Here is a 17,046-nt window from a genome sequence, read left to right as displayed (position 1 = left end):
AGCTGATTCACTTTGGTGTACCTCAAAAACTGGCACAACAGTGTAAAGCAATTATATTCCAATAAAAAGCTTAAAAAAAAAACTTGATGCTGAAGGACACGGTATAACTGACTGACTGCGGGAACCTGGGGGAGGCCTTATAATCAATCTCCTAGTTTGAAGTGTGTCCTGGCTGGCCCATCTGTAAAACAGGAAAAAGACTCGTCATAAGTAATAATGAATGAGGTAAATAAATGAGTTTCTGAGATGCTAAAAGTATCTCTGGTGAATGGAGAGGGGAATGAAACCATGACTGTTGAGTGATGATCCAAAACAAGGTAGGCAATCTTTTTCTAGGGCAGGCTTTGTGGGTTACCATGTCTCTGATGTGGCTACTCAACTCTGCAGTTGTAGGTTAAAGAGGCCACAGACAAAACATCAAACGAGCATGGCTGTGTTCCAACAGAACTTTATTTGCAAAATCAGGCAGCCCATGGGCTGTATTTGCCCACCCCTGATCTAGATCATGGAGCCCACATAGGAATACCATTTGGAGGATAACCTGAGGAGTGAAAAGGAGATGAGTCTACAAATAGGAACCATTTAGCAAACACTAGACAGTGAGGATGAGGTTCCTGATCTGGCAGCTTTCACCCAAGTTCCACCAAAGAAGACTGTCAGCAGTAATAGTAGCAACATCTGTAAACACCAAGGACTGCAATCCAAACACAAAAATAGCATTATCTCAAGAGAAACTCTCAAGAAGATATATACATAACTAGAAAGAAACAGCAAGTTTCTGACCACAGGCACTCTGAAGAAACAGTTGACAGTCCAGAGCCTGTGGAGATCACGTTAGCAGGCACACAATAAATGTTTGTTGATGAGTCACTCATTTATTCATCCAATAAACATTTACTGAGGCCTACTAATGTGCCAGGCTAGGCTCTGGAGATGAAGACACTGTCCCTGCCCTCAAGGAGCTCACAGTCTAACTGATAACATAGGAAGGGAGACAGGTATATACACAGACAATTACAATACAACCTGATAAGTGCTGTAACACTTATCAGGTTGTATTATAATGGCCGATGTAAAATTTCTTTCCGGGGGCGCTGCTCCAGGCTGCTGCTGGCTGTAACATCAAAAGAGGGGAGGAACAAATTGTAGAAATCAAAGGTTAAATGCTTTCAGGCAATTTCAAATATCCAGGCTCTCCCTAACTCCTGATCATAAATGGATTTGGGAAATAGATTCTGGCATGATGTAAAATGGGACTCCCATCCTTAAGATAGACACACAACTCCAGTAAAGGACCTTCTCAATCTCTCTACAACACAAGCTTTGTTGCTGTTGCTGTTTCATTTTGTTTTGTTTCATTTTGCTTATTATACATCTGTCAACCTCCCCATCACACACATAAGCCTAGTTTAACATCTGCAACTAACAAAATGATGAAAAATGGGAGCTTACAACTAACTGAATTAACCCAGTATAACTGGATAACAAAAAGCAGTAACAGCTCACTTGATACCTCTAAATCCAATAATCCCCCCTTCACTGAAAAAATAAAAATTAGAACGTTAGCTCATGGAGTGGGAATAATAATTTAGAAAAGTTTAATTATTAAATATAATTAAACAAATTCTCTGAACCACAAATAACAGAGTCAATTTCAGGAAACCAAAGTAAAATACCTTACCCCCCGCAAACCTTTGAGAATATATAATCCAAATCACCTCCATATTATAAATAAGAAAAATGAGACAGAGAGGTAACACACTCTTCCCACCACCTTCTCAAAATTTGGTGAGAGGTAGTAAGAGACTCCTTGAGGAGAGATTACAAGTGTTAACTAGTCACTTCGTTCAGATGCTTTTATACAAAGACAGGATGGAATTTCTGTGTCACATAACTGTTCTTAATAAGGCCTAGGCTCTTTTGTCTCTGCAACAGCAAATTGAGCTGATGACATCAATAAATTGTTTCCATTTACACTGAGATCCCTGTCTTGTGACCCAATGTCTCTGAGGCCATTATTTTGTATGCTTAACATACTATTTTCCCCTAAAGTCATTACATTGCTCTTATCTACCCTGTTCCATTCTGCCAACTGTCAGGCCACAGGCACATCTTCTCAGCTGTTGCAGTTTGTTCCTATTACCATTTTACATCTCCAAAAAGTTCCATGTTATCTACAAATGTGAACATTACACTATGTCCATATCCTTCCCCAGATCACTCATAAATATTCAAAGGAACATCAATCCCCAAATGGATGGGGGAAGGGGGACTACTGTTTTGTGTCTTGTCTACATTGGCTGCCATGTCTTATTAGGGACAAAATGTTGCCATGTCTTCTCACAGCCATAACCAGGGAGCATCACTGCTGTGCAGCAAACAGTGCTTTCCTTTCAGATGAAAAGAAATGGCTATCTACTTAAAGAACAGATAAATGTTACCTCAAAACAGCTACAAAGTATTTGACATGTATTCCATGCAGCAGTTGTCTTTGGAATCACAAAAATTTCTTCATGTTCAATGGCAACAAACATATACCAGGAGTGTATGTGTCACAAATGAGGTTTGTCATTTGCAACAAATGACAAGGGGTAACAGATTCTTATACAGAGCACATAATATAAAGCTCTTATGAATAGATAACATTCAGACCCAAGTCAAATAGTTCACAAAAGGAGTAGGAGTTAACAATTAACATTTGAGAGTCCAGCCTCACCAATAATCAGAGAAATATACCATAAATCAAAGATACCATTCTTTTACATATAGAAAAGTAAAAAATATTTTTATGTACATAAATGACGGTACAAAAATTGACACAACATTTTGGAATGCTATTATGGCAGGTCGTTACAATGTTCAAACTTTTTTTTAAATTATTTTTATTGGTCACATTTTAATCTTGCTAACATTTTCCATTCCCCTGATCTTATTATTGGTTCCTTGTTTATCGTGTTCAAACTTTTTGATGAATAATTCTAATTCTCAACACTATTCTATAAAGAAATAATTCAAAATAGATAAAACAATAAAAACTAAGACATTAATTACACAATTTAAGATACTGAAAATCTTAAGATACTTCCATACAACAAAATATCATGAAACCATTCAATGACAATCACAAAAATGTTTAACATTGAAAAACGCACATTATAAACACCATATAAAATAGTACAAATATGCGATCACTGTAGAAAAATGCAGAAAGAATGAAAAAAAGAACACATTTATTAACATTGGTTATCTCTGGGTGGTGAAATTATGGATCTTTTCCCCTCATACTTGATGGTTCTCTTCAGATGAAGCTACAATGAATATTTACCAAATTTCTAGACTGAGGGAACTATTCAAACTTAACGGAAGAAAAATCACAAAACAGAAGATAGAGTGATTTGACTACATGATTTCAAATTTCTATTAACCAAAAATTTAAAAACAAAAATTAAAAGGCAAACAATAACCTGGAGTACATATTTACAACATTATAGAAATCTGAGTAATAGCCTTTATTTACAGAACACATTCAAATAGATAATAATAAACGCTAAACTGAAACTTCAACAGATAAATCAGTATAAGACATGAACTAACATCACATGAAAAAAAATAAAGCTGCTAAGAAACATATGGAGGAAAAAAAGAGTCCAAGCTTACAATCAAAGAAATGCAACATTAAATACTGTTTTTTTTTATCCATTAAAATAATGTTTTTAACAAATACTACTCAATGCTTGTGCGAGTAAAAACTGGTACAACCTTTTCAGGAAGAAACTTGGCAATACATATTAAGTGTTAAAAATGTTCACACTCTTTGATATACTAATTCCACTTCAATGAATCTATCCCAACCAAGTAATAAAAGAAATCCATGTATTTTCTGTGTTTTATTATAAGAAAAGCAGTACCCTCTCCTTTACTATTGAACACTGGTATTAACACACCAAAATATTAATAATGGGTAAGGAAAAAATCTCTACTGCAGCAAATGACTGGTTGTATCAAAGCGTGAGACCAGATTTCAAATCAGGCAAAACAAGAAGGGTGTGTCCAGCCTGCCGCAGTCGGCCATTTTAAACCCTCTGCAGAACAAAAAGCACAGAAGACAAGGGTAGGTAAGGATGGCCACCCCACTAGGCTCCAAATCAATTCGTTACTTTTTGTCTTCTACATATGTAACCCTGTACAATGCATTGACTAAAAATTAGCAAACAGATCTCCTTTCTTAAACAGCATAGGTAAGTTACAAGAAAAATCTGAAATCATAAAAGAAGGGTCCTTTAAATTTGCCTCATCATTTTGGTGGATAAATAGAATGCTTAAGAGCACAGGATTCCGAAGCCATACTACCTGGATAAAAATCCAGTCTCGGTCATTCAAAAGGATATAAAGCCTTGGACTTACTTTATCTGTGTCCCTCAAATTTCTCATTTGTAAAAGATAAATAATGGCATTGCTATTTCATAAGACTGTCGAGAGTACTAAATTAGTTAAGGTATGTGTAAAAGCATTTAGACCCAGTACTTGGCACACAGTTTAAGCTCAAAAAACGTTTAAGCATAATTATTATTATAGATAGGGAAATAGGCCCAGAGAAGGAAAAAGACCAGTATGAGACCACAGCTAGGATTACTGAAAAGACCTCTCTCAATTTTGAATCCTGTGCCCTTTCTTCTACATATCTAACTGCTAAATTATTAGTTTTAGCGATTAGCAATAAATCCTTACTGTCAGCCCTCTGAGAGCCATGACAGTACTGCTGCCTAAAAAGAAAACATTGTCCCCCTAGACCAAACCGTGCTCGAAGTTCTACAGAAAAAAACAATTTAGAAGAAAGGGTGTGAACCCACGCCACCTTCATGCTACCTAAATCCTAGGTTTAAAGCAAAGTGGAACAATCTTTTCGAAACAGCCAAATCCGCACCCCTACAACGTCAAGGGGAAAAAAATCAAGGCTTCTGACCATCAGCAGATTCTCACAACATTGCAGCCACTGGGTTCTGCTACTCTGATGGAATGACAGAATGTGTCCAGAGCCAAGGGCACCGGCCCACGATCTGCAAGTCCGACAGAGAGCCCTCCAGAGGTGTACTGCCCAAATGTGGCCTTGTCTCCAAGTGCTCCCGTTTTATGCATTTCCTACACACAGCCAGCTGCCGCAACCTTTTGTAAAGTCATCATCGCCTCCACATTTTTAAACCCACATTATCGACAGACCAGAGAGGGGCTAAGATTATGGGTTAATATCTGAGGGATCTGGCCACAGCCGAGGACAACTCCAACTCAGGCTGATCCCCTCGCCCAACTAGAAAGGTTTATCCGCTCCTCTGCAGGCCCTCCTAGCCCAAGATGGCCAAGCAAAAACACCACTTACCTCCCCCCTCGCCATTTTGCAAACTTAATTACACGTACGCCGCGCGCCTCCCCTCTATCATTCCGTTTGAAATACGCATGCGCGCCTCTCCCCTCCTCCGGTTAAAGCCAACCGTCACAATGGCGTCTCAAATGCGCATGCGCACCTTCAGTCGTCCCTTCCACGGGTATCAACTACCAGCAACTTTCCTTTTCTAAATACGCATTCGACACCCCCATCTCCACCCCAAGCCTTGCGCGTGCGTACCTCCAGCTCTCCCCAATGGAGCACCGCCCCCCCCCCACCATACACACACACACAAACATCAGACCTCAAATACTGTGGACCCTCCGCGGATACGGAGGACTGACTGTACTATGTCATTCTAGATAGGAGACCAACATCGGCGGATTTTGGTATCCGCGGGGGTCCTGGAACCAATCCTCCGGGATTACCAAAGGAGACTGTATACGTGCGCGCTACCGCGCTGCGCAACCCCACACTCTCAAACACACACGCGCATTGCGTTTGTCCTCCCACCTCCGTTTTTTATATGTAAGTGCCTGATAATATCTGGATGTGTTTCTTGCTACAGTTGTGCCCCAGTGCTCAATCGAAGAGAGCCATTACCAGCCTTCCCTAACGGGGGGTAGGTGTACTAAACTAAGGAAGTGGAATACGGGAAAGGCGTCATTGCTTGCAGGTGCTCAGAGCAGATGCCAGATCTAGATAGAATCCGCTCCGACCCTCAGGGAGGGGCTCAGAGTACCCTCGGATTCCGTAATGAGCCACTACCCTGAACAAAGGCAAAGAGAGCTCTCATAATTGCCTAGTCCTACCGCCCCGACCTTTGAATACACCTTCTACTGCATATGAGGAACCCCAAAAATTTTAAAGCAGGGAACGTTATGGAAAATGCCGACGCTCAGGTGCCTCAATCTTGATTAATGGAAAGAAATCTATTACTTTCCCAATGGGAAGCAAATGCTCAACATCCTTTTTTAGTTCTGAGCCCCATACTGTCCCCCATTTTTTCCTCTCGTGAACCGGGAAAACACACAAATTAAGGATGCCCCAGGGCCGGGTTCCCTCCGCCGCCCTCCATGTTCTTCCCCTATGTCGTTCCTTTACCTCCTGGCTGCATCCAAGGCTACAGCATGAATTCTTAGCGCCGGCCGTCCCAAGACAGGGTGAGGGGAGCGGCGGCACAGAGTTCGCAGCGGCACGGTGGCAAGAGCAGGCCAAGGTGGCAGTGGACAGCAGGCAGAGGACCAGCTGTGCCTCCAGCCGCAGCGCTGATGCCTAGAAAGCGCCGCCTCTCCGGGATCACCTCAGTGTGCTTCAGGCGCATGCGCTGAGCACGCTCTCTTCTCCCCGCAGCCCTCACCCAATCCCCGCGCTCCCCAAGGCTGACCGTCCTGTTTTCCCCCTTGCCCAGGTCCGTAGCCCGTCCTGCTTCTTCAGCCTTTCTTCCCCTTGGTCACACCAGCCTTCACCACCATCCCTCTCTCAGCCCATCTTCCTTCGTCAACCCCTCTGCTGTTCTTAGACCACCATTTCATTGCCAATCTCCCTGTTGGCTGCCTTTATTCGCTTTGTTATCCTTAGTGGCTTACCCTTGTATTCTTAGCCTTGCCTGGTCTGCAGTCCTATTGGGATTCTTACTCCTCCCCTTGTGTGTCTCATGTTGCAAGTTGTAAAAAAATACGGCAAAAAGTGCTAGTTAAGGGGGCGGGGGGCAAAGGGGAAGCTGGGACGAAGTGAGAGAATAGCATAGACGTAGATACACTACCAACTGTAAAATAGATAGCTAGTGGGAAGTTGCTGTATAACAAAGGGAGATCAACTCGATGATGGGTGATGCCTTAGAGGGCCAGGACAGGGAGGGTGGGAGGGAGTCGTGGGAGGGAGGGGATATGGGGATATATGTAAAAATACAGCTGATTCACTTTGGTGTACCTCAAAAGCTGGTTCAAAAGTGTAAAGCAATTATGTTCCAATAAAGAGCTTAAAAAAAGATTCTAATATCATATTATATCCACACAAACTTCTCCAAAGCAGCTCTCAAGGTAAACCCAACTAGCTAGTGTTGGGCAAACAACGCCTTGTTGATGATGAACCCACAGAGGAGACCCAGAGGCAGGGAACCAAAAGACCCTATGCACAGAGCAAAAAGGGAAAGGGTGTTCAATCAGTTTGGCGGTTAGACGGTGTATGCAACACCTTCTTTCTCTTCACAACCCTGGTATTGTCTGAACATTAAAAATACTGTTCAGTGTCCTTTGGTGCTAAATGCAAGGCTTGTTCCTGTCTTCTGTGAGAAATTCACAGATCAATTTTAAGAGAAGTGGCATCATTTACTCAACAGGCTCTGAAATAGATTCCTTTTTTGGATGTGAGGAGGAGAGAATACAAAATGATGTTTTGTTTCTCATTATGATTTACTTTGGTGGCTGGTTCTTCTTCCTTTATAAGAAAGCCAGTTTGGAAATAGTAAAAACTAAGAACCCACAATTCCATAAATTCTGAGACCCATAAAATGTGTACATCATCATCCTCTCTAATTATTAAGAATGTCATATTAACATTATTCGGAGATATAATGGAAGATTTTTTTGCATAATATGCACAAAAGGTTATGCAACAATGTGCAATATGTAGAAATAAAAAAAAAGAAAAACAGAAATGCTTGAAATTATAGTAGTACAAAGAACCTCACTTCTAAATGAAAAGAATCATTTATTATTGCACAAAAGTTAAAAGGGTATTTTGGGAATTCCTCATGGCCCAGTGGTTAGGACTCTGCATTCCCACTGCAGGAGGCACTGTTTCTATCCTTGGTCAATGAACTAAGATCCTGCAAGCCACCACAGTGTGGACTAATAATAATAATAATAATAAAAGGGAATTTTGCCCACAATTCTACAGCACTATAACAAAAGCTTTTATTTCTTTGTGTACTCTTTTTTGTTATAATAGTTCTATTGAGATATTTCACATGTCATACAATTCACCAGCTTAACATGTACAATGCAATGGATTTTAGTATATTCACAGCTGCATGGCCTTCACCAACAATTTTAGAGTTTTTCATCACCCTGAAATGAAACCTCATGCCTATTATCATATCTGTGTTCTTTCAATTTTTGTTTAAATATGTAAAGTTTTAACATCGACATTTTAATAGATATGTGTTGTTTTAAATATTTAGACATGGTCCCTAATCATCATCTTTATCATTTTTAATAAATGGACAGCATTCCATTTTTTAAAGTGTTGTAAAATTGAAGTCAGCACATATTAATAATTGCAGATGAAGTTACTTGCTCTTTCCATTTCTGTTCCTTTTGACAAAACTTTCCTAATCTACTCTGATGCAACCTGAAGAGAAATTCAAGAAAGAGGCACAGGGACTTCCCTTGTGGTACAGTGGTTAAGAATCTGCCTACCAATGCAGAGGACACAGGTTCGATGCCTGCACTGGGAAGATCCCACATGCAAATAAGCAAGAGCAACTAAGCCTGTGCACCACAATTACTGAGCCTGCGCTCTAGAGCCCGAGAGCCAAAACTACTGAAGCCCACACACATAGAGCCCATGCTCCACAACAAGAGAAGCCACTGCACTGGGAAGCCCGTGCACCACAACAAAGAGTAGCCCCCACTCTCCGCAACTAGAGAAAGCCCGCATGCAGCCATGAAGACCCAACGCAGCCAATAAAATAAATAAATATTAAAAAAAAAAAGAGGCACAGCTTGTAAATCTTGAATGCTGTGAAATACTTCAGGTCCTGGACCTACGTATTTGTTTGAACTTTGCATTTCCTCAGGAGCGGTAAAGAAAAAAATTGGAGATCTCTATTATATCCAGGCTAACACTCTGAGGCTCTGATTCCCTTTTATTCCCCACCCAAAACATTTCATAGGAGAATGACCCTCTTTAGAGAATGTGATCGTTAATTTTATGTGCCAACTTGGCTGGGTCATGGTGCTCAGACACATGGTCAAATATTATTCTGGATATTTCTGTGAGGGTGTTTTTGGATGAGATTAACATTTGAATCAGTGGAATCAGTAAAGCAGATTTTTGCCATAACGTGGGTGGACCTCATCCATCACTTGAAGGCCCAAATAGAACAAAGACTAACTTCCCTGAGCAAGAGAGAATTCTGCCAGTGGACAGCCTTTGGACTTGAACTACAGCATCAGCTCTTCCCTGGGTCCTCAGCCTGACAGCCTTTGGACTTGACCTACAACATTGGCTTTTCCCTAGGTCTTCAGCCTGCTAGCCCACCCTGCAGATTTTGGACTTCCCAACCTCCATAATCATGTGAACCAATTCCTTAATAAGTAAATGAATATTTATTTGTATATTATATAAAAGCTATATATACATACATCCATAGATAAATAATCTCTCTCAATATATAGATAGATATAGAGATATCATGTTGGTTCTGTTCCTCAAAGAATCCTAATACAGAGGATCTCCTCAAATCTATGAACAGCCTGAATTGAGGCTGGGGTACAGGAATAAAAAATAGTTGAGAATACTCTGTCAGTCCCTTGAATACTGCTTTGCCTTGCCAAATTGTACATTAAATCCAACATGGGACTGGCCTTAATTCTGTAAAAGCTAGCATTCCAAGGATATAAAACTGAGGAAATGAGTGAAAATAAATGAAGTAGAGAATAGAAAAATAATAGAGAAAATCAACAAAACCAAAAGTTGGTTCTTTGAAAAGATCAGCAAAATTGAAAAAAACTTTCAGCTGGACTGATGAAGAAAAAAGAGGTAAGAATCAAATTTCTAAAATTAGGAATGAAAGAGGGTTCATCAGTACTGACTTTACAGAAATAAAAGAAGTATAAGGGAATATTATGAACAACTGTGTGCCAATAAATTAGGTAACCTAGATGAAACAGACAAATTCTCAGAAAGACACAAAGTGCCAAAACTGCCTCAAGAAGAAACAGAAAATCTGAATATACCTACAGTGAGTTAAGAGACTAAATTAGTAATTTTAAAACTTCCCACAAGAAAAGCCCAGGCTGAAACAGCTTCACTAGTGAAATCTCGCAAACATTTAAAGGAAAAATAGTATAAATTCTTTACAAATTATTCCAAAAAATAGAAAAGGTGGGAAGCCCTCCAAAATCATTCTTTGAGGTCAGTACTACTTTGAAATGACAACCAGACAGAGATATCACAATAATAAAAATTTTAAAACTTCTACAGATTAATATTCCTTATCAATGTAGATGTACAACTCCTCAGCAAAATACTAGCAAACCAAATCCAGCAGTAATAAAGGTCAAAAGCACATGATCATCTGAATAGCCACCGAAGAATTTGACAAAATTCAATGCACTTACATGTTTTTTTTAAAAAGTGCTTAATAAACTAGGAATAGGAAGGAACTTCCTCAACCTGATAACGGGTATCTCCCAAAAGCCCACAGCTGACATCATACTTAATGGTGAGACTGAACGCTTTCCCCTTAAGATCAGGAACAAGACAAGGATGTGCACTTTCACAACCTATATTCAACAATGAACTGGTAGTTCTAGAAAATGCAAGAAGTCAAGGCAAACTCAAGAGATGCAGAAAAAGCATTTGACAAAATTCAATATGGCTCAGCCATGAGAAGCATTTACATAGTTATAATTATGTAAATGTTGGATATTGACCCAATCAATATTAGGAGAAAGGTGAAAGGGGGGGAGAGGGTGAGTGGAACACAAGCACATGACATGTACCAAAAGATGGTATAGGTAAAAGAGGGCTAAATGTTCATTCTCTGAAATGGAAAATCATAGATAATATCTGAAATTGAAACATCAAGAAGTCATAAGATAAGCATTATTTATAGTTATGAATCAAACTATGAGTAAAAATCATTTAGTGAATTGAAAGATGAATTTAATGGGCCACCACCAGCATTTTTTACAACAGGACTAGAAAATATCAAAGTTCATTACAGGGAATTCCCTGGCAGTCCAGTAGTTAGGACTCCATGACCTCACTGTGGAGGACCTAGGTTGAATACCAGATTGGGGAACTAAGATCCCACAGGCTGTGTGACATGGCAAAAAAAAAAAAAAAAAGAAAGAAATATATATATATATATACACACACTTACATATGATATAATTTTAAAAGTGCTATTGCAGACATTAAGGGTAAGTATTTTTTCTTAAACTTATTTGAGTTAGAGCACACACTCACGTACACACACTCACACACACATATCCTCTTTTGTGATGTAAAATTCATTTCTTCCTTCATGTCTCAATTAAACCAGTTTGAAAATCAATGCTTTAAACTATGGGCATGTATTAGTTTAATAAAACTATAAATCTAAAAAGGGGCTTAAATATGATAATTAATATGGTTAATTCAATAAACATATATCAAATTTTAAAACAGAGAGAATTTTTGCCATTTTAAACAATTTATGCAGCACCACTTAATTGTTTAGGAATAAAACTCATTCCATTACTCTATATGTGGCAACTGCTCATCCTCTTTGGCTATAACTTCTATTAATTTTTGAAAACATTTTTGTTCGTGGTTGTATTTGTGAAACCAGTTGCACATTCCAATCAAGTCATACTGAAAATAAAGGTCAATTGCTATCAATACATCCACTATTTCTCATGTCTATGTTTTACCAAATACATTTGTACTGGCTTCCTGAAAAAAATTCACATGCAAAACATATAGCTAACTAGTAACTTAAAAAATTTTTGTGGATTTTTAAAATTACACAACCTAAACTCATTTCAAAAATTGTAAAATACAGAGAAGGAAAATAAGGAGAAAAATGTCCTATTCAATCATATAACCCCAAAATAGCTACAGTTGATATTTCAGTGTCTAGTTTTCCATACCTATTTCTATATCTATATAAACTGACATGTCCATAAATCCTTATGAGCTTTATATAATACATAATTTAGAAAACAGAGAGGAAATCTGTCCAATATTTAAATTAAGGTTTTGTAATTTATTTTCCAAGGAATATCATGTTCTTTATACTGAGTGCTTCAATCATGTTATGTTTTACAACTTAAATGGTGATGATTATGTTGAAAACTAAGATTCCTGCAATAAAATTGGCTAAATTGTGAGTAAATCTCCCTGTGGCATTTTACAGATTTTTTATTCTATCTTATGTACCTCATATATTTATGGACATGTGTATTTTAGCCTTTAACAATCTCCCCCCACCCCATGGGTTACTCTAACTTGCTATAATTTGTTTCTTTCATTTACTGGATTAGCCATCTCACACATATTTTTCCTATGTCCATAACGCATATATAAAAACGTCATCTACTAGACCATGAAGAAGGCCTAAGCCTTAATTATAAGAAATCCTACAAGGCACATTTTCTGAACTAGAAGGGATTCAAACTCAAACTTAAAGACCCAAGATGCGTTTATTTAAAAAACAGAAACAAACAAAAAAACAAAATAAAACAAAAAGAAACAAAAAACGGAAAAAGCCACTCAGACGTGCTTTCGGCTTCAAGGACAGGAGGAAAGTCAGGCAGAGGGAACTGACTGCTGGAACGCCTGTGACACAAGAATGGGGTTATGCGCAAACCTTGTGTGACGTCGCTGAGGCCTCTGGAAAAAAACTGCCACTTCTTTCTAAGCCGCCTTAGGGGAAGTTGCGTCGGGGCCTCCGGGGCAGCGGTGGGCCCGCCCACCTGAAGATCTCACCGCAGCCATGAGCAGTAGGGAATGCTTCAAGTGTAGACGCTCTGGCCACTGGGCCCGGGGATGCCCTAAAAGAGGAGGAGCTCGAGGGCGTGGAGCTAGAGGCCGTGGCCAAGATGCTCAGTGCAGTTCCACCACCCTACCTGTCATCTGTTACCGCTGCGGTGAGTCTGGTCATCATGCTAAGAACTGTGACCTTCTCGAGGACATCTGCTACAACTGTGGGAGAGGTGGCCACATCGCCAAAGACTGTGTCGAGCCTAAGCAAGAGAGAGAGCAGTGCTGTTACACCTGTGGTAGACCAGGCCATCTGGCTCGTGATTGTGATCGTAAGCAGAAGCAGAAGTGCTACACCTGCGGCGAATATGGCCACATTCAGAAAGACTGCTCCCAAGTCAAGTGCTACCGTTGTGGCGAGACCGGCCATGTGGCCATCAACTGCAGCAAGGCGAGCGAGGTCAACTGCTACCGCTGTGGCGAATCCGGTCATCTAGCCCGGGAATGCCCCACTGAGGCTACCGCTTAGTTTTCCCTTTTGCTCCCCACCTCCCAGCACTCATTTTCCTGCTTGATAATTGTATTATTTTCTCTGAAACCTCTGACCAAAGGTTGATAGATTGAGGCTACTCCCAGGCCAGTGAGCTTTAATTACCATGTTAAAAGAGGAAAAGGCTGGGGAAAAAAATCTCAAAAAAAAGTTATTCACTTGTAGATAGATGTCTTATAATTAATGTGTTTCTGCATTACTGATGACTCCAGTCATAGAACATCCTGAGCATCAGGCAATTTCTAGATTCTTTCGATGCATTTTGTTTTAACATTTAATTAAGAGCTACTGTGTGCCAGCCACTGCTGGAGGAGTTGGAGATATATAAGTGAAGAAATCAGACCAAGTTTGCAAACACAGGCCTAGAATCTATTAACAAGTAAAATAGTGTGTCAGATGAAGATAAATTGCCGTAGAGAAAAAAAAGAACACCAGGTGAAAGGATAGAAAATGTGTGTGTGTGTGGTGGGGGGGACATATGTTTCTGTCTTAGATACACAAGGCACCCTGAGGAGGTGACATTTCCTCAGAGATTCTTTGCACAAATAAAGCTGATTCTAGAAATGTCTGTGACCTTGCCAAAATAACTTTATTATATATTGATTACTTTGATTTATCTGACCTCATTAGCTCTTAAATAACATTGAAAGACATCTCTATCTGTTCTTACATAGAGTGTATAGTTTAATGAAAATAAACCAGAAAAATATGTATAATGTATATAAGCAGCTTTGACAGAGAGCAATGAGAAAACAAACAAAAAAACCTTAGCAGCAAAAATTGTGGACATAAAGATATTGGTGATAAAGTTTGGACGTACATATTTTTAAAAATCTAAGAAAACAGGTATAAACATTAGGAGTAAACATAGATTGGGGCTTTGATAATTTCAAAAACACATTTTCACAGATATGAAAATTATATTTATGTTTAGGAATTCCTGAAACATGTGTTTTCCCAGATATGAATACATTCAATTTAATATGTTGTGACCTATTTTTAAAAATCAGATCTGAAAAACAACTGAAATTCTATAAAATAGAAAAGGCAATTTTTAATTCTAAATGAAACTTGGAATGGGGAGAGGTTAACTGTTGTGTCAAGAGAAAAGAGAAAAGTGAAGTTGTAATGAAAAATGATTTACAAAAAACAATGACAATACTACATATCAAACCTAGGATATGATAGAATTTATAGCAGAAAAGATAGTGCAGAGAGTATAGTTTTTGATCCATAAACTCAAATGGTCGAAGAAATGTAACTGGTTTTATAACTGAAGACATATTCTTTTATGAACCTCCATAAGACTTGATGTGTAACTCTTCATCCCCATCTGAAAGACCCTTTCAATTCAGCCGAGTTTCAACTTCTGTGACCCTCTTGGGCTCTTAGAAATTGATTCTGTCACTCTGTGCTATCTCAACAAGATAAACTCAGTCACACTCCCAGCCCCTAAATGGGGCAATCTCAGTTCAGTCTGCCAAGATACAACTGGAAACTCCTGTATCACACTGAGCCAAACAAATTCTTGAGTCTCACCACAGTGCTGAACTCTGTTTAGGAAAGGAGGAACACAGGAATCTGATTTGAATCCCCCTAAACCATCTGGCATTTCATTTTCCATGCCTTCAAGAGTTTGGCCCAGAGTTGGAGGGGGATATATCCCTTTATTAAGGATACATACAGCATTGAAGTCCTCTTTACATTCCCTTTAGGCATCTTTTCTAGTCTAGAGGAAAGGAAGCCTTATTTTGACTCACCAGTACCCTGGGCCGGAAGTTACAAAACGGTACCCCTCTTACTGAATCAGGTCCACAATATGTTTAGTTTGACCTGCACATTGTTTAATAGCATTCATTAATTAGATGCCAACATTTAAAAACTGGAACATTTCCCATGGAAATTCTTTTTCTTCTTTCTGGAACAAAACAAAAGATTAGGAAGCAATAGGCACCCATTTCTGTGTGAAAACTTTCAGCTGGAGGTGAGTAGTACTTTCTTCCTACAGACAAGTCACAAGTTCCCTCTTTAACTTAAAAGAAAATGAGGAAGGAATTTAAACATTTTACTCCAAAAAATTGAACTAAACACAAAAGAAGGCAGTAATGCAGGGAAATGAAGGGCAAAGCTATTAAGGCATACAGAAAACAAATTGCAAAATGATGGAAGTTATTATCAGTAATTACTTCAACTGTAAAAGGATTAGGTTCTCCAGTGAAAAGACAGATACTGAAAGAATGGATAAAAACACATGATCCAACCATATACTGTCTATAAGAGACTCACTTTAGATCCAAAGACACAAATACATTGAAAGTGAAAGGATAGGGGAAAAATTCCATGCAAATTGTAACCAAAAGAGAGCAGATGTGGTTATACTAATATCAGCCAAAGTAGACTTTAAATCAAAAAAGTTTACAAGAGACAAAGAAGGACATTATGTATTAATAAAAGGTTCATTATAGTTATATCTTATTGGCCAGGATATGGAGAGATGAGAACCTCATACACTACCATTGAAAGCAGAAAATTGGTATAACATTTCTGGAAGGCAATTTGGCATTATAGATCAAAAACCTTCAAAAAGTCCTTATCCTTTGAAATAGAAATTACACTTCTAGAAATTTAAGAGAATGATCATGGATATATACTCAAAACATATATTAAAAATAGTGTTCACCTCAACATTATTTATTGCAGTGATACATAAGCATTTATCTTCAAAGGGTAAGGAATTTAAAATATGACACGTATAAGATAAAATACGTTGCTGCCACTAAAAATCATATCATAGCAGAATGTTTATTGACACAGCGAAATGATCAGGCTACCAAATAGTACATATAGTGTAGCATAGGTATTTCTTCCTATTATAAGAGCTCTGAGCACATTGTACTTTCTAAAACAAGAGTAAACAACAAAAATAAATAAATAAAAAAATTAAAACGCTCTAGCTATTTTAAAATTTATAAATCATTTACTAAATAACAGTAGTGCAAAAAAGGAAATTACAATTAAAATTGCCAGCAATTTAGAATATGGAGGAACTTCCCTGGTGGCCCACTGGTTAAGAATCTGCCTGCCAATGCAGGGGACACAGGTTCGATCCCTGGTCGGGGAAGATCCCGCATCCACAGAGCAACTAAGCCCGTGCACTGCAACTACTGAGCCTGTGCTCTAGAGCCCGAGAGCCACAACTACTGAGCCCACACACCACAACTACTGAAGCCCACGTGCCTAGAGCCCGTGCTCTGCAACAAGAGAAGCCACTGCAATGAGAAGCCCACACACCACAAAGAAGAGTAACCCTCACTCGCCACAACTAGAGAAAGCCTGTGTGCAGCAATGAACACCCAACACAGCCAAAAATAAATAAGTAAATAAATAAATAAATAAATAGAAATGAGAGTGAGAAAAA

At 38.9% G+C, this 17,046-nt stretch overlaps 1 protein-coding gene and 1 long non-coding RNA gene across 14 annotated transcripts in view; one reads left to right on the top strand and one right to left on the bottom strand.

The window, feature by feature from the left end:
- LOC130841641 (uncharacterized) overlaps positions 1-6,669 on the bottom strand; it is a 63,124-nt gene extending 56,455 nt beyond the window's left edge. For 12 of the 13 annotated variants that reach the window (XR_009050249.1, XR_009050251.1, XR_009050246.1 and 9 more), the window contains exon 1: positions 6,485-6,669. This is a non-coding gene — a long non-coding RNA (uncharacterized LOC130841641). Of the gene's footprint in view, positions 1-5,374; positions 5,464-6,484 lie in introns of those variants that run through there. The other variant, XR_009050244.1, reaches the window with a different exon arrangement.
- A 6,351-nt stretch (positions 6,670-13,020) lies between these two features.
- Positions 13,021-13,770, top strand: ZCCHC13 (zinc finger CCHC-type containing 13). Its single transcript, XM_057718931.1, has one exon. The coding sequence runs from the start codon at positions 13,092-13,094 to the stop codon at positions 13,605-13,607; it is 516 nt and encodes a 171-aa protein (XP_057574914.1). The 5' UTR covers positions 13,021-13,091; the 3' UTR covers positions 13,608-13,770.
- Positions 13,771-17,046: the final 3,276 nt, after the last annotated feature.

Source organism: Hippopotamus amphibius, chromosome X, assembly GCF_030028045.1.
Source record: "Hippopotamus amphibius kiboko isolate mHipAmp2 chromosome X, mHipAmp2.hap2, whole genome shotgun sequence".
Taxonomy (NCBI): domain Eukaryota; kingdom Metazoa; phylum Chordata; class Mammalia; order Artiodactyla; family Hippopotamidae; genus Hippopotamus; species Hippopotamus amphibius.
This window is presented reverse-complemented; position numbering and strand designations above follow the sequence as displayed.